The sequence below is a fragment of the Aspergillus melleus genome (assembly GCF_016097325.1).
Source record: "Aspergillus melleus strain CBS 546.65 chromosome Unknown contig5, whole genome shotgun sequence".
Classification (NCBI taxonomy): domain Eukaryota; kingdom Fungi; phylum Ascomycota; class Eurotiomycetes; order Eurotiales; family Aspergillaceae; genus Aspergillus; species Aspergillus melleus.
In genome coordinates this window covers 2520247-2537911 of record NW_025763374.1, presented here as the reverse complement: position 1 = coordinate 2537911, position 17665 = coordinate 2520247, and the positions used below count along the sequence as shown (strand labels likewise).

The window sequence follows — 17665 nt, the reverse complement described above, 5'->3', positions numbered from 1 at the left end:
TCTCCGCAAGGTAAAAGCTCAGAAAAAGGAGCAGTCAGTAGATAAATACAAGAAAGCCGCAACAAAAGAAGATCTGAAGAGAAAGAAAAAAAAGGCGGTTCAAAGGGAATCACGAGGCGCGCATTATCCTGAATTTAATCGTAGAATCTCCGGTTGACGTTCTTGCCAAATAGCGTCTCCCTGACGGCGGGGAGAGCTTCGATCTCGAGCAGCCGCAGACGTTCCTCAAAGGTGTTGTTGATCTCGATTTTACCCTGACAACCCAGGATGACGACACCGCCGGCCCTAAACAAGGAGAGAATGAAGTCAGTAACAGCCTGGAGCAGACGCAAAACGACACAGAAGAAGGCAACATACAATCCCTCGGGCAACGGCTCCTCCTCATCCAACTCAACCTTCACCTCCTTACCAACGACCTCCTTGAACTCCTTCTCCGCCTCCTCAATTGCCTTCTTAACCGCATCGAAGTCCTTCTTGCGCGCCTCCACGCCCACCGTCTCCTCATTCAGCGAGTACAGGCCCTCGAGAATCAACCCCTTCAGCACGGTCTGATACTTAGCAGCATCCTGGGCCGCGACGCCGGAGATCTTCTCCCGCGCCTGCTGGAACAGCTCGTCCAACAGTTCCTGGCGGGCGGAGAGGACACGCAACCGGGTCTTGTTGGCGAGCGTGGAGCGCGTGATCTGCTGGGACATGGCGGCCTGCTTGAACTTCTTCTCGTACAGGGTGTCGATGGCGGCGGTCTCCTGGCGGACGAGCTTGGATTTCTCGATCGCGAACTCCTCGTCGGCTTTCAGTTGGATCTCGCGGGCCTTTTCGAGCGCTTCTTGGCGGATGAAGGCGGTCATTTTGCGGAGCTCGCCCGCGACCTGTTTATTGGGGTTGCCCATCGGTTATGGTTTGTTCCATGATCTTGTGGGGGACGGTGCTGGGTTTGGGGATTGTGATCGGGCGCGGGGGTCCTTGGGAGCGTACCTGGTCGTCGGAAAGTGCATGGGTTTGCGACATCTTGACGGGCGGGTGTTATGACGTCTAGGATAATTGTCTGAGTCGAGAGTATGTCGGATAGGAGTGGGGAGTTGGGAGACAAGTGGCGCAAAGAGTCGAGCGTCCCAGAATGCGGAGTTGGAGGTGTCTGGACCGGAGAATGGCAGCAGACATGGATTAGCATAGCTCGCGATGTAGCAGCAGGGGAGGAGATGAGGGGAGGTCCAGAGGTTCACCCCGTGGCCATTTGGGGGGAATGGAGGGCGTTGAATAAGGGGAACAAAATCGAATGGAATGCTCACCTGTACCGTACGGGGATTTTCTGGGGAAAGATCGGAGGGGGGGTGATGTAAGTGAGGGAGAGAGAGGAAGAGGGAGAAAGAGAGAAGAGAGAGCGAGAGAGGGAAGGTTACAGAGCAACGTCGAGCGTGACGACCAGCAAAGCGGATCTGCTGACGATCGGGTCACCACCCGCCTTCCGCAGGTCACCCACTCCGTTTCAACTTATCTCCCTCCCCTGCTTTCATTTCCCCTCCACCCTCGTCTATATTAACTACTCTGCTTGTCTCGTTTCCGCAACTTGAAGACATGGCGACTATACTCTGGTCTGTTTCTCGGCTGCTCTAATGCCCTCCCGCGTCTGGTTCTTGTCCGCCACGTTGCGACCAATGCACGAGGATACTCGAGATGGGCAATCTAGGTGACCTGTCGCCCCAAGGGAGTGTTGCGGTATGCTTCGATCTTTACTCGCGGTTGAATGTACAATCGAACTGACTGGATTGGTGATCTCAGGTTGGGGTGGTTGTCGGCTTGATCTCGACTAGTCTCCAGGCCATTGGCTTGACCCTACAGCGCAAGTCGCATATCCTCGAAGACGAAAAGCACGATTACGATCTACGAAGGCCTCCGTATAAACGTCGAAGATGGCAGGTGCGCGAGACACAGGACATCTTCCATGAGAGGGATCTTGACTGACCACCTACAGCTGGGAATGCTGATGTTTGTCGTTTCCAACATCGTGGGAAGTACGATCCAGATTACGACACTTCCGCTCCCGGTACTCTCGACTCTCCAAGCGGTCAGTATACTTTCCTTGCTTCCCACACGGCCTTGCTGATGAATGGGCACATAGTCGGGTCTGGTTTTCAACACTATCTTCGCCACCTTGATCTTAGGTGAAGCCTTCACTAGATACTCCCTCATCGGCACCGTCCTTGTCTGCATCGGCGCACTCTTGATTGCGATCTTCGGCGCCATCGGGGAACCCGCGCATACACTCAATCAACTGCTCGCACTTCTGCAGCGACGAGGGTTTATTCTATGGATGATAGGAACGGCGGTACTGGTGCTGGCCATCTTACTGGGTTCCAAATCTCTTAAATATTTCACCTCGTCGCGCGCCAAACATTCCAGCACCCGCCATCCGTGTAGCCCTTGTCTCCAATTGCCTGCAAGCCGAGTTCGGCTGATCCGTGGATTGTCCTATGGTCTGGTCAGTGGGATTCTGTCGGCGCACTCGCTTCTGTTGGCCAAATCCGCTGTTGAGTTGCTCGTGCGGACGGTCGTGGACCGCGTCAACCAGTTCAATCGGTGGCAGTCATGGGTTATTTTGATCGCTATGATCTCTCTTGCCTTGACGCAACTTTTCTATCTCCACCGCGGCCTGAAACAGTGCAGCACCAGCGTTCTCTACCCGTTCGTCTTCTGCATCTATAACATCATCGCCATCCTGGACGGACTTATCTACTTCCGCCAGATGTCGCAGTTGACAGGCTTTCACGCGGGACTGATCGCGCTCGGCACCATCGTGCTCCTAAGCGGCGTTCTCTGTCTGTCGTGGCGCTTGGAGGTGGTCGACAGCCACGCAGCCGTGACCGTTCCCGCGCCCACCCAGACCGCACTGGGACCGGGGATGCCTGTCGTCGACGAACATCCCCATTCTCCCATCGGCCTGGAGCCCGAGGAAGACGAAGAAAATCAGATTGGCGAACGCGAACCGCTTCTGCGAGCCGCTCCTCCACCCCGTGGTCTTCCTCATCGACGCACCCCCAGTCTCCCTCTCCTCTCCCCGTCACACCAACGGAGCTCCACCGACGTTGACCCAGCTTCGATCTGGGCCGAGCTCGACGATTCCGATTACGAATATGCCGACACCGACGTTCAATCCCCATTACTCAACCGGGCCGACCCATTCCAAACCCGACCACGGAGCAAGACTGGCCGAGACGGCTCCCTGCGTGCCTCTCGGCACCATCCTCTGCGCCCTCATCGACTGTCCCTTTCCGAGCGCAGAACTTCCGCCCCAGCTGCCGAAATCCGCAAGCCTCAAAGACGGCATCTTGATTCGAACACCGTCCATCCCCTGGCCCGGGGATACGGTACGCAAGATGACCGGTCCGATCAGGTCTTCTCATCTAGCCAAACTCATCATAGACATAGCCACAGTCACACACGCCACGCATCATCCCCGAATCCCACACATACCTCAAATACCCACAGCCATTCTCAATTTCACTCTCGACCCCGCCCCCTCGCAGGCCCGAGGAGTGTTCTCAACACCGCCTGGAGAAGTCTCGCCCGGTGGACGGGATACGGACGACGACGGCCCTCCGAGGACCCTGAGGCTCTTGATTCTCGATTTGAGGATAGTCACGGGCTATAAAGTCGTCCTTCGTTTCCTTCTCTCTCCCTCTTACATCTACTCCATTCGCCCCATCTACCTATCTACCTACCTCCCTACCATCCATCCATCTTGATCCCATCATCTCAGAATATAGAATACACAAGCAAGTCAGAAACCATTCATTCACATTTCCATTCCAATACTTGATCCGCCACATTCATTGCCAACTGATCGATCTGATAAGATTTCCTGTATGTATGTATGTTCGCACTGTACAGTATAGTATACTACCTATGGTTCCCCTACTTTCCATTCATCATCCTATGCCATATCGTTAAAAATCTATCTTTATATAACTATAGATCGCATGGGAAAAAAAGATTGTTCACGTCATCATCTACGTTCCCCTTCCTCTTTTTATTCTCGGTTGAGTTTGTCTGTCTCGACACTTCTACTCGGTGTTTGTTTGTTTGATTCCTTCTGTCTTGTATATAGGTCTTCCTACATACATACATAAGGTTTTCGCTACCTTGGAAATGGTTAGATCTAGATTGAGATAGGTAGAAAGAACAGTGTTAGAGAACCCAGTATACGGAGAGCAATGTAGGTAGTCAGTCGTGCGCTTCACATAAGATGATATGATAGATATGATAGATATGATATGATGATACATACACAGGAACAAATCCGTCTACTCTACTCAATATCACGCTAGTATATCATAGATCAATCCTCAATTGTATTGAGTTTAAGACATCAAAAGAAAAACTAAATAGGTACTAACTCAACAGAATCAAAGATCAACTAAATAAACCACCTGAAACAGAAGAAACAAGACAAGAACCACCGAAGAAAGAAACCAAGGCAAGACTAAACGCACGAACCAAATGCAATAAAACATCGACGAAGGTAAAGTAAGAGAACCATGCATTCAAGACTAGAAAAGAAGAAAAGAAAAAAAAGAATTCTCCAATTTCTCCATACCATACATATACTGAATTAAACGACGAAGCACAACGACAACTGAAATACGGAACGCAGGAATCAAATCCATCCATCCCATACCAAGCATATCTCAGATAATATAAAGGTTACGAGCATCAGCATCCCCTTGGAGTTCTGAATACCTCCCACCCAGTCCCGATGTAGGTCACTTCCTCGAGTCTCCTACAATCGAGGGCTGATGTCATTGTTGCGGCATCGGCAACATCACGCCAGATCGAAATCGAGACGAACGAGACGAGATAGGAGAGAAAACAGAAAGACTCAGAGTCGAGATTCAGATCAAATAAGAACTAGGTGGGAAATTAGTCAAAACGCAGGATAGGAACAAATTATGGAATAAACATAAGAGGTAAAAGATAACAAAAACAGAGAACCACTTCGCCAGCAGAAAACAGAAGAGACAAAAGAAGAAAAAGCACCAGAAACACCGCCACTTCCCCTGTTCGTCTAGCTGATGAATTAGGAGATAATGAGATGAACAGAAAGCAAGAACAATTAGAAGCCCTAGCCTTCGAGGGAGGTCCAGAATAGAATGAAAACGCTCGCATCCATCGTGGTTCATCGTCAATTTGAAGCTGCTTCCCTGTCTTTTTTTGTTTTTTTCGGGTTGTCTTTTTCTTTTCTGCTCAATGCTTTTTCTTTTCCGGAGCACCTTTTTTGCTTGTTTTGTTTCTCTTTTCTTGACTCCCTGTCATATCAAACTCTCACATGTCAACGGTTCAAACAGCACAGGAGACACGCAAACAACTAAGACCACAACTTAGACTCGTGCAGATTCTGGGGATTCGGGGTTTTTTTTTGAGACAATTTTCCAAGGATTTTTTTTTTCTCGAACCAATGGCTCGTGATATACATTGGGTTACAAAAGAAAGGGGATCAACTTCTTTCTCGTCCTCGTTCGAATGGTTCTCAGATGATATACGTCAAGACCGCTTCTTGCTTCTTTTTTTCTTTTTGGTGGGTTAAGAGAGTATTCGATTGTTTGGCAAAGGGGGATAGGGTTGTGGGTATCAAAAGAGAGGCCCGGAAAATAAGCGGAGTTGCAACTTGTTGAAGATGGAAACAAGGATGCGATCACAGATTGAATCTGGGACCCCCCTCGGAAAGCTTCCTGGAGGACGAATCATGCGTAGAAGCGGGCAAAAAAAGGATTAGATAGAGCGCCACTACACACCTACGCGGTGGGTTGATGCTGAGGGGGCATGCGGTTGCCTACAGGCATACCGGGGTACTGCCCGCTAGCCTGCTGTTGCTGCTGCAGGCCTTGGTAGTAGGCCATCTGCTGCTGTTGTTCGTTGGTCATGTAGCCAGGGTGAATCCCTGCGGGACGAGGCATGTTCGGCTGCTGAGCGCTGACATTGCTGTGAGCGACGTCCTCGGGCGCCTCGGCGGGCACCTCAGGGGCATCGACGCCGTTCTCGTTGGTGGTAGGATCGGGAGCGTTCAGGCAAGCCTAGAGATTAATGACGAGTCAGTCGAGATCAGATTAGAACCGTGAAGCTTTGCGCGCCTCGGATCGCTTGCAGTAGCAAGGACGGGGGAGAGGTCTCTTGACTCACCTGAATGAGGTTCTTGCCCTCGGCCTTGGTCACCAATGGTTGAAGCTTGGGAGTCGTGAAAGTATAGACGAGACCGGTTTCCGATACGACCAGCAGCAGGACCTGGGTACCCGTGAGGACGGAGAGCTCGTAGGCCTAGAATGCGACCGCATTGGAGTGGTTAGCTAAGAAATCCATTGGACGCGACCGAGCGAACATGCAGCCCCGACGAGGGGATCAATGGGACGGCGATCTCATGGAAAAGACCGCGGCAGAGATGTGAAATAAGGAGATGCAAAGCGGCTTTGCTCAGTGCAAGAAGAAAAAGGAATGGTGGTTGAGACGAAACGCGAAAAGAAGCACGTACCTTCTTCATGATACCCGCCTTCCGCTTGGAGAAGGTGATGTGGCGACGCGACTTATCCTGGATGAACTTGATCTCAATCTTTCTGCGCTCGCGACCGGGCTTGTCATCATCGTCGTCGTCGTCGTCGGCGCTCATGCGAGAACGCTTGGGACCGCGGTTGTCAGCGGCGCCGTTACCGGCGGCCTGCTGCAGGTCATCCTGGGTGGGAGACGGGTTCTCCTCACCGACGGCAGTGATGTCGGCCATGATGGGTAGCGGGACGGGCGAAGGGAGGGCGACAGGGAGGAACGGGGGGGAAAGGGACTTGACGAGGCAGGTCAAGACCAGGCAAGAAGAGGGAATCGAGGAAGGCCGAAGTCTGGGGGGAGAGTGAAGATGCCCAAAGAGGAATGATGCTTTTGAGGGGGAGGGAGAATGACCAAATCGAGTAACGCGTTTGCTTCGCAGGGTTTGGGTTCAGGACGAGAGAAGGAAAGAGGGAAAGTAATTCGGGGGAAGGAGAAAGTGTTCGAAGAGGGCATGGCGCGGTAGTGACCTGGGCAGGCGGTGAGTCACGTGGTTGTCTGGTGGACCTCACTTTCAGGGAACTACCAGATAACTTCCATGATCCATCCACCTACAGTACATGTACATACTACATAGGTAACTACTGTTATTTCTTATCAACGCCTCAGGCAATTATTTCTCAATTTCCCCCTCTTTTGTTCTTCTTCCACTTCCCTTTCGCCAGGTTCTCCCCTCGTCCGGTCTGCCTGACCATACCGGTATCATCCCAGGTTTGTCCAGACCCAGCGATGGAGATCCTCGGCCTTGGCAGTCTCCGTAATTGGAGCAGCCGCCTGCAAGCATTGGAGATTCGACGCGACGGCCAACTCAATCCGCCCCACTTGGCCGTATGCTTACCGGCTCGTACGGTGTCTCGCCCCCAACTACTGTACGGTGGACTCAGTACTCACGCAGTAAGACTTTAGGGACTGGCAGGCGATAGGGGAAGACCGACGGGGGCAACCTACCCTAAATACCCTAATTCCTAGCTCAACCCTGAAGGGACCTGAAGGGAACAATCATTCCTTTGTCCACTTCTGCAGAAGAAACCTCTTCTTTCCCCTCCCTACCATACTACATACTACTAATTATCCCCCCCTCAATAGTCACCAGCACCTACGAGATAGTACATACATACATCCTACATAGTTGGCGGTATTATAAAAAAAAATAGTTCAAACCAATAATTCCCTACCAAGCCTAGCCAACCCCGCCAATAATCGCTGCCGGCCCTGCAGCTAGAGATGTCCTTGCCCCGGTCAACGTTCTATTTTAATGCCCACGAGACTCTCTCCTTGGTTGTCGGTCCCCTTCTTTCCCTTCCCCTCCTTGGGCTCTCATTTGGTTTTTTTTTACGGAGTAGTTGCTTGCCCCTGCTGAGTGGTTCTGCGAGCGCGCTCTGCCCTCCCCTCCCCTCTGTCTCTTTATTTCCCTCTTTTAGTCACTGAATGAGAGAGAGAATGAGTGAGAGAGAGAGTGTGTGTGTGTCAAACGCTTGATCCTTCTCTCCCTCCCTCGTGCTGCCCTGTCGATCGTAGATGTATCAAATCAAGCTATCAACCCACCCACCTACCTAGTTATCCATCCCCATAGTTAACCCCGTTTGTGCAAGTAGAATCGAAATCTATATTCTGATCTCCACGAATGGGTCCGATAAATAGATACTTAGTACTCCGTACTAGATAGAGGCAAGATCAGGGATGGGAAGGGTTTGTTCTATATTTATATCTTCCCCTCTTGAATCTTCAAGTACCGAAGCACTAATTTGACTAACTATACCCGACTATTTCAATATATACAAACAACTGCCTACAGTACCTTCATATCTACCAAACCATCAAATGGAAGAAAGACAAGAATAATGTCAAGTTCACCACAGAAGCGCACAGAAATAGATCCTTGGTATAAACATCCATTGTACAGTACATATGCCCCAAAAAGTCAAGAAGGGGAAAGAAAAGAAAAGCCAAGTCCGATCAAGCTCCTCGCTGTTCAACCCGAACGGACAGGAGATTGTATCCACGGCTGCATAGTACGAGATCAGAGCGACCTACCAGATAGGACCTTTATACGGTGTCTTAATTTGGGTTTATTTAGGTACGGGTATCACTATTTATCTACTGTAGTCTAGTTACATGGTAGGCGTTGGATATGTTGGTAGTCACTAGTTACTACCAATATTTAAAGTAGCCACGAACATATATCTAGCTGGTATTTCAGGTATGGATGTCCTACCTATATAGCGACATTATAGGTAAATCATCCATCCGCCAAATTTTAGTAAACCGTACTCCGTGTACGATGTAGAGGGAGGCAAGTAGGAACCACCCAACAAGGAAAACAAACTCAACCAGGATAACGTTTACACATACATAACCATGAAGTCATAGATCATCTCACCCATAACCCGAGTACACAAGCCATCTACAGTAATAACTAACGACGCGCAGGCAAGGAAGAGAGAAAGTCAAAAGGAACGAGAAGGGATGATTTAACATTGCCATTTCTTGAAGAACGGCCGAACGCCTTCCGATGGAGGACAGACATCCTGGACAATTCTCAACTCAACACTAACAGCCAAATTCCCAAGTCAACAATCAATTGAATGAATCGAGTCGACCAAGGCTAGGCAGAACAGTTAAGATTAAGAAACAGGATTAAACGAGAACAAAGCTGTCAATATGAAACGGGAATCCGAAACATCGAGTCAGAAGTTCTAGTTTCCCGTCCGCTCCGTGGAGCCGACCGCGTACACCATCCGTGCCAACGACACCATCGGATTCATCCCCATAATGGCAATGGCACTATCACATGGCGTGATCGCAAATTAAATCAAACGAGAATAGATTAAGAATCTAGATCTAGGACTTAACTTCATAATATTTCTGGCATAATGGCAAATGCGCTAATCTCCAAAAGCAAGACAGACGGACCTGAGCACCAGGCCGGGAATTCTATTTTTACAAATGCATCGCAAGCAAAGTCTCGCCGCGTAGAGCAAACACGGGAGATATAGGAGCAAGTGGAAAAGAAAAAGAAAGAAAAAAAAATAAGAAAAAGGAAAAGAAATTGACGACTCGTGAGTGAAGTTCGTGGAGAGCACCGGGTTAACTGATGCTCCTGGAAACCACCGTTTGCCGATCTTCGACTGCGCCGTTCATAGACTCCGCCAATTCAACGCCGGCAAATGAACAATTCAAATATATGGATCGAAGGTTTTTCCACAGTCGAAGATAAACCAAAGAATCCGTCCATGCACGACACATTCTTTTCTTCTTTTCATCTGTTGATACTGGCAGTTCTCTGTCCCCGAAACAAAGACGGGGAAAAATCGAGGCTTGGTTGGTATAGGTGAAGATAAAACTTGAAGAAAAGAATAGAAAGGAATGTAAATAATGTGCAAGAATCGAAAGCAAAAGAAATATAATAGTAAAAAGCAATTCACAGATCCCAAGGGCCAGCCTCAGCATCGGTTGGGTGTGTGGTTTTTCTCATTTCCCGTCCATACATTTTTCGAAAGCTGATTTAGTGCATCCGGGTGGGACGAGCAGCGTAATCCCGAACACCGGCACCACCACCGCCCTTGGGTCCGAGCCAGACAATCTCGATGACGCTGTGGCCTTCATCTTCCTCGCGAACGTACCACTGGTGGACATTGTCACCGACCACGAAGGCTTCTCTCAGCAACCAGCGGTCCTTGAGGATACCCTCCTGATCGCGAAGACGGAGAGGTCCGAGACGGCTCTCATAACCGCGGGGGTCCTCCTCCCACGTCTTCTCGGCGTGGTCGAAGTTGATGGCATCGTCGGGGGTGTTCTCATCATAGGTGTACTTGACGAGCGAGTATCCATTGGTGAAGACCCAGAAAGTGCGGGTGGAGCGTCCGGTCGAGTTGTTGATGAATTCCTCCTGGTCAAAGACCCAGCGACGAAGGACGGACTTGCGGCCGGCGGCGGCTGCCACGGTGGTCATCTTCACAACGTCCTTAGAGTACCAACTGTTCCAGTGGTGCAGGGACTCGATCTTGCGGCCCGACTCATAGACACCGTCGACCTCACCCTTCATATCCATCTGGTATAGAGAAGGCCAGAGAGTCAGATCCGTGTCACCGAATCGCTGGATACACTGGCCAAGTTTCTGATCACCGGGCTGTTCACCCCAGGCCTGGCATTCATCGTAGTACTGCTCCAGGACGTCGAGGAGAGGCTTCGAGACGAAGACACCGGCACCACCGAAAGCGATGTGGCCGAAAGTGTCAACCTGCCAGCTGGCTTCGGACAGGGCTCCGATGTAGTGCTTCTTGTTAACATCGAAGAGCTTGAGTTCCTTGGCAATGGTGGGGAGGGACAGGAAGAAAGTGTCATCGTCCATGAAGCCGAGCCACTGGGTCTGAGGGCGCTTGGTGCGGATGTGGTTAGCGAACGCTTCCACCATGCCGAAGTAACGGGCAGTGAAGTCGAGAGGAGACTGGATCAGAGTGACATCCAATCCACGGTTGCGGAAGTAAGTCTCCTGCTTGGGGATATCGTCATCCGACATAGGAACCAGAACGACGATGCTGGCCTTGGTGTTTCCGTACGAGTAGAGGAGCGAAGGAAGCAAGCGATCGAGACGATCGGCGGTGGTGGCCAGACCGAGCAGGATCTTGTCCGTTTCTTCCACATCGTCATCCGCAGCCACATCGACGTCGATGATCGGAGGGCAGGTCGATTCCAAGTTCTGCTTGTTCTCCGGCGAGATGACCATGCCACGCTCGAGAACAGTCATCGGAGGGAGGACGGGGACGTCGATGTCCTCGAGGGAGTTGAATTCGGCGTCAGCGTCAACATGACGAGGGCGGAAGTAGGCACGAGTGTAGTTCTTGCGAGGGAGCCATTCCGTGAAAGGCAGGGGAGCCACAGCACCGGGATCCGCGTCACACTGCACAGGCTGAGGCGGAGACTGCAGCTGGATCTGGGAGGCACCGGAGTTAGAGACGCGATCAATCGGGTGCTTAAAGCGCATGAAAGCCGCCCGATCGAAGCGTTCGATGGCCCAGAAAAAGAACCCTATCGAAAAGAGGGCCACGAGGGGGAAGATAGTCTTGAGGCGAAACATCGGCATTTTGGTGGGTGTATTAAGGGTCCCGTGTTTCAACATCAAAAGAGATTTCCGTTTTCTTTCTTCCACGTAGGAGATAATAGAATATTAAGTGGTGATAAGTATCTGAAAAAAAATAGTCGTCGTTCGTTGTTACCGGGAGGAAAAGGTGTCCGTAATCGCACAGCCGTTACCGCAAGGAACCGAGAAAATCGACGGAAATGGAGCAAAAGAGTGGAATTGGCAACCGAGTCAAGAAAAGAACTCTGAGTTACCGAAAGGTCTGTCAACGAGAGGCTGGCAGCGTCGAGACCTGCGACACGGTCACAAAAAGGGGGTTGGCCGGTGAAAAATATAAGAAATCCCAGTCGCAGGACAGCACAACTCCAAGCCAATAGGAGAAAAGGGGAAAATTAGACACGAGAAAGATAGCGAGCACAACTGGACGCCGTGTCCAGGGGGCCTTAGAAGAAGATCAGGCTGGAGGGGGGAGGGGGTGGAGGAGGAAGAGGAATGGAGATGGAGCGATGTTTGAAGCTTGAAAGGTTGAAGAGAAAAGAGGAAGAAAGGGGGAGGGAAGAAGAAAAAGGAAGAGGAGGGGAGTGAGACCAAGAGATGTACGGGAGAGTACGTAGTAATCGGAGGGCAAAAAAAAAGAGACCAAAAAAAAAAAAAAAAAGCGGATGAGGGAAGGATGAAGACAGGAGACAGAAAGCGATCCAAGTGGGAATGCCGACTTGCTGGTCCACGGGTTGGCTTGGGGCCTGAGCTCCTCCCACTGGGTAATTTAATCTGCAGCGTATTAAGCTCACCCGTCACGCTGTGGTTCGCTCTGCCTGCGACTTTTTTTAATTTCGATTTTCTTTTTCTGTTTTACACGGAGATAATTTTAATTTTAGTCGCCTTTTGGTTTTTGATAGTTGGTGGCGTTTAATTTGGACAGCGGATTCACAGGGCAGAAAAAGAAAATATAAAATAAAATAAAGAAGGATCTGATTTTTTGGGGGCTGATCTGACAGAGGGGATTCTCAGATGAATCGATGTTGGTCAGAATTAAGACCCTTAAGAAGTTAAGACGATTTGAAGGAAATGAAAGAAAATAAAAGATAGAAGAAGATGGATGGATTTATCTACGGCGAATCTTCCACGCCTCCCGCATTTCCTGGCACTTCCCTCTTATTTTATTATTCTGTTATTATGACGACAAAGTCCATTTACAGTTTTACTGCGTACGCAGACGTTTTTAAGTGCAGATCACTAACCAAAGGGACAGCCAGACGATGGATCTTCCCTCTTCCTCTCCACCGGTCCTGTATTTTTCACTTCTCCAATCTCCCGGACCCTTGTGATCGTCCTCGTTCTTTCGCTTCTCGTATGTCTGTACGACGGACGTCATGGCACAGACTAGCAGTCCGCGATAGAACAGTCTCGGACGAGTCACCGATCTCGAAGTCATTTCCCCAGCCTCGATCTCTGACTACGTACTCCGTGCTGTGTACGATGTCCGGAGTGCATAAGTACGCAGCAGGCGGCATGCAAAAAGATATCTTTAGATCACATCCTATCGGCTGACCAAAACAAAGAACAAACCAAACCCCAAATTCAAAAGAAGGTTAAGATTCAGAGGAAGAATCCATCGAGGTGCATACACAGGGAATATTTTCCACCCGTGAGAAGACCAACCACCTGATCTCTTGCGTGGTGCCGATTGCGTACTTCGGGGACTTCGGGGGTTTTCTTTTAATATTTTAACTCTTGTACGGTGTATAGTCAGGGTCTTGCCGGGTACCATCTGTCCCAAACGGCCGATCACCGTTGTTCATGATCAATCTCAAACGACACAAGATGTTACAGGTTACCCGTCGGGTGTGGCCTTCGGTTGTCCGTTGTCACGACGGGCAAGTAGCGTCTGATAGTGCCTGAATAGTGAAGACGCACCGACTCCGTCCTGATGAACTACGAGCAGAGGATGATGGCTGGGATGGATTCTTCCCTGGCAGCTCCCGTAGTCTAGAAGGAGAGGAGCCCGGAAGTGGAGATGTTTCTATTCTTTCGCTTAGTGGGTTGAGCCGGACCCGGTGGTCGGGCGGACAATCCGCCCATTGTAGTACTCTGTTGGCAGTGGTGGCAGCCGTTGGGAAGGCTAGACCGAGTGCATGTCTCTGATGTCTCAGAGTACGAGTCGACAGTCTGGTTGTCTATATGGAGTCAGCAGACTGACTCTATTTGCCTACTCAGTTACAGCATACAAACTCTTCTGATAGAGTAGAATTCCCAATCGAGCCAGGAATGATAATAGATGAAAATCAAATAAAATCAAATAAAAAACCCCCCAAAGTTCGATCGGCGCGGCTTCCCGTCAGGCCGACCAGTCAGACCGGCCACTTTCCCAGGGAGCCCCACGGGCCGCGTGTCCCTTTCGCTCCCTCCCTGACGATGATTGCGGTGGTTTCGCCTCGTTTGGTCTCTGTTTCGGACGTCTGAGATGACACCTTTCGGTCTTCGTATCTCTGAAGGCCGCTCGCTAGCCTGAGTAGCCTCACCGGGCTATCTGCTTTCCCTTCTTAGATCGGTACATACTGTACTTAGTCTCATTGTAGTCAAGTATCCGTACGGCGTATCTGGCAATCTGCATCTCTCTCTCCGGAGCTTAGACCAGGCCAGACCAGCCCTGGGAAAAACGATGAACCGTGGGATGACCTCCCCGGACTGGTGACGGGTGACTGGGAACTGGTAAGGTACGGGACACGCACCCTCCCAGCCCCCGTAACCGTCCCTCGGGTCCCATTAACAGGTCTGTCTGCACCGCCCCCTACTTTTTTTATCTGAACTGATCCCTGACTGCCAGAGCTGAATATATCAGGCTCTATCCTCAATTCCTCGGCAGCCCTCTTTGCCACCAGGGCATGACCACCTTTAAGCCTCATGATTGGCAAATGAGCTGCCTGAAAAAAATGATATTCATTATTCAACCTGACTAAGAACGACTCTGGGCGACAGGACGAGTGGACTAGCCCCGACACTAGGAACGGACGGTACCTGTTCACTAAGCGCTGGGTGGATCGGGATCAACGGGTTGAACCATCCTACGTACGTACATTGCCATCTCGGCAATCCAATCACGTCGGTCGCAGGAAGCAGACACTTGCTCAGAGGACGCGTGGCAAAGACGAAGAACCCGGCCTCTCGCTGGGAAGTTGCGCGCAACTGTGCAAGGCTTACGGTCAGTTGTCCCATTCGTCCGCCGGTACGATGATGTGCCTGGTTGAGATATCACGATGGCGATGGCGATGGAGACGATGGCAACATCCGATGCTGCTCCGACCACTGGTGCTGGTGGCTGGTGATGCGGACTATCTGCTCGACCAAGGTAGTCCGTCTACCTAGTCCGATGATCGGGTTGCGAAAACAAGCCACTTGACTATTCGGGGGATGAGGATCGACACGAGTTCTTTATTTGTACTCTGATCTGCCAGAGTAGTTACACCGAATGATTACTCCTACAGAACGAGGATGGAAGGGAAAGGGAAAAGTGTCCATCAGGTAACGGATACAACATTAACCAGAGGCACTAAGGTGACTGCCGAGCAATTAAGCTTGAACGCCGGCCTTGGCAGCTGTCACGAATATACGAGGCCCAGGACCATCCCTTTTTTTCTTCATTCGGAAAGACTTGAACGAAAGCGCCGATGGCCGATGCCTCGAATTACCTGTCGGAATTTGGCGCCGTTACGTCAGTCCGGGGGTGGATGGCAAAGGATTATTTTACTTGCACAATTTTTCATTATGCCCCTGATCTGCAAAACTGAGGACACTCCTCTTCAGAAAGTGGACGGCGTAGAGATCCGATTCGCTATCTCCCCTACCTATTCGTCTCAGTATCTTCAGAGTCACACCTTAACCCCCATGCCAAGAACCAACAATCCCCCGTCTGGAAGGGAATCCCTACCCGACCCAAGAAAACCCGATGTAACCGCCATCAGCCCGTCAAAGGGCAAAGACCCAAAGGGTCCGGGGATCCGCTTCAGGGTCCAACTTTACAATCTACTAGTACTGGACCTGGTTAATTTCAACGCGTAACCGGTTTTTTTCTAGTGCTCTTTTTTTGCAAACTCCGATCTGTTTATCATTACTTCATCCGGTCTAGAAGACGGAAGACGGAAGATAACCATCGAACAAGAGGTTGGGCTTGGAGGCTTGCAGGTCTGTTTACCTCCGACACTTGCGAAACATAACAAAGTTAGACTTTTCGTCAACGAAAAAAGGTTGGTCACTAAGGTTAGGTTAGGTAGGACAAGGCCAAGGCCAAGATAGCTTGACTCCTGTACAACTCTAAGTCATTTTTATTCGAGGCTCGTTCTTGTCCGTCGGGACGATCCCCGTCTTCAATCTGTGAGATACGTACACCTCTGGGATTAAGTTGTCGATGACTCTGCTTAATATATCGAACCGTCTGTAGCCTTGTAGCTGTCCTAACTGCATCAGGCGTTTACGTGCTCACACTCAAACACGAACCATGTCATCCGTCTGAACCTTACTATGAATCATGTAGTCAGAGTGCTTGTGGTGTAGTTGCCGTTTGACTTCTACCTCGTCTTAGGTATACGGATTGCTCATATACCCCATGTTCCGTATACAGAGGCTGCAACATGGTAGCCTGATTTACGGAGTAGTTACTGCGTAGATATTAGATACATCCGTTTGTGGAGCGTAGCCTAGCCTTGTGGGCCAGAGCTGGGTTCAGTCGAGACCTGAGACAGTCACGGTTTTATGCAGATATCTTCCGCGTCATGGATTGCGGGGTGGGCAGGGATGTCTGAGAACACGGAGTATCCGGACACAGTACGGTGTAATCTAGACTGCTTTACCTACTTCGTAGATCTTAGGTAGATTCATTGCGTGTCCTTTTTAAGACGGAAGTTGCCTGTTGTGGTTAGTGTTTAGTCTGAGTATGGGGTTCAACTGAGATGTGAACGTGTACTCCGCCGGAGTGCAGAGTATTTTGTTCAGAGGGGGGAGTAGTTAATATTAACGTGCGGTTTCAAGCCAGGTTTGATATTCGGATGATTTTTAAGGATGGTTTCTATTTATCATCATTAACTATCCTCAGGTGTTGATTTGGTAGCAAGCGAGATACTATCTATATTAGCGACTGGAAGATGTCCTCGGTGGTATTCTATGTCTTATCTTGCTAAGCTTCAATGAACTGGCTCAAAGCCAGCGCCTGTTCAATCAATAACCCGAGATTCAACACACTCAGCAGTCGGAAAACAGATGTATCCAGGAATTGACTAGTTAGTCTACGGAGTATCCATGACACATGTCTCCGGAATACTTATATTCGATGTCTGCACCGTCCTCTCGAATCACCCACCATCCCTATCCATGACTTTTCATCCCCGGCATTACCTAAAAGCCCATGCTTTCATCACCATTAAGAGATGGAATCCTAGCCAGTCTAATACAGCATCTTGGTCCCAGTAGCGCTCATCTATGACAATTTCTTCTACCAACAACAGCCCTACATCGTCTGGTGACCGTTTCATTTAGCCTTGAATAACCTCACGGTGTCTCCTTGCTTTCAGAACCTCGAATCCAGAGCCCAGTTCCCATGCATGTGTGTAGTATTGGATTTATCTTAACTTCCATCATCCTGCAGATACGATATCCTCGTGCTATGTTATGGCATGTTGTGTAATTCTCTTCCCTTCCCTTCTGTTCTCTTATGTACTGTGCTGTGCAGTGCCGTACCCTGTTAAGTTGTGTTGTATTACACCACCGGGTCTGATTTGACTGAATTTAACTTACTTTGGGTCCGAAGTAGGGTAGTTGCATAAGGTAGTTACACGTGTACGCATTCTACCGGTAAATGCTGTTATTCAGGGATTTAAAGGAGACTGCATATGTATTTACCAAGACCTAGATACAGTGCTTAGCGCGGATAGATGCATAGTACACGTATTTGTGCAGCGTAATATTGTATAGTGGAATGCAAGACATGACCTTTTGAAAAGTCTGAGA

The 17665-nt window shown here is 49.9% G+C and overlaps 4 protein-coding genes across 4 annotated transcripts; 1 reads left to right on the top strand and 3 right to left on the bottom strand.

The window, feature by feature from the left end:
* Positions 1-134: 134 nt before the first annotated feature.
* VMA4 (H(+)-transporting V1 sector ATPase subunit E) lies at positions 135-1008 on the bottom strand (the record flags this gene model as incomplete). The annotated part of the gene is made up of 3 exons (XM_046091019.1): positions 135-285; positions 358-869; positions 976-1008. The coding sequence occupies 3 exons, from the start codon at positions 1006-1008 to the stop codon at positions 135-137; spliced, it is 696 nt and encodes a 231-aa protein (XP_045946994.1).
* A 1303-nt stretch (positions 1009-2311) lies between these two features.
* Positions 2312-3649, top strand: LDX57_009292 (DUF803 domain protein; the record flags this gene model as incomplete). The annotated part of the gene is made up of 1 exon (XM_046091018.1): positions 2312-3649. The coding sequence occupies one exon, from the start codon at positions 2312-2314 to the stop codon at positions 3647-3649; it is 1338 nt and encodes a 445-aa protein (XP_045946993.1).
* Positions 3650-5789: 2140 nt separating this feature from the next.
* On the bottom strand, positions 5790-6766 carry MCM1 (transcription factor of the MADS box; the record flags this gene model as incomplete). Its single annotated transcript, XM_046091017.1, has 3 exons — positions 5790-6068; positions 6175-6309; positions 6521-6766. 3 exons carry the CDS (start codon positions 6764-6766, stop codon positions 5790-5792), a joined length of 660 nt encoding a protein of 219 aa, XP_045946992.1.
* A 2114-nt stretch (positions 6767-8880) lies between these two features.
* On the bottom strand, positions 8881-12286 carry gfsA (glycosyltransferase family 31 protein). Its single transcript, XM_046091016.1, has one exon. It carries the CDS (start codon positions 11702-11704, stop codon positions 10091-10093), a length of 1614 nt encoding a protein of 537 aa, XP_045946991.1. The 5' UTR covers positions 11705-12286; the 3' UTR covers positions 8881-10090.
* Between the last annotated feature and the right edge of the window lie 5379 nt (positions 12287-17665).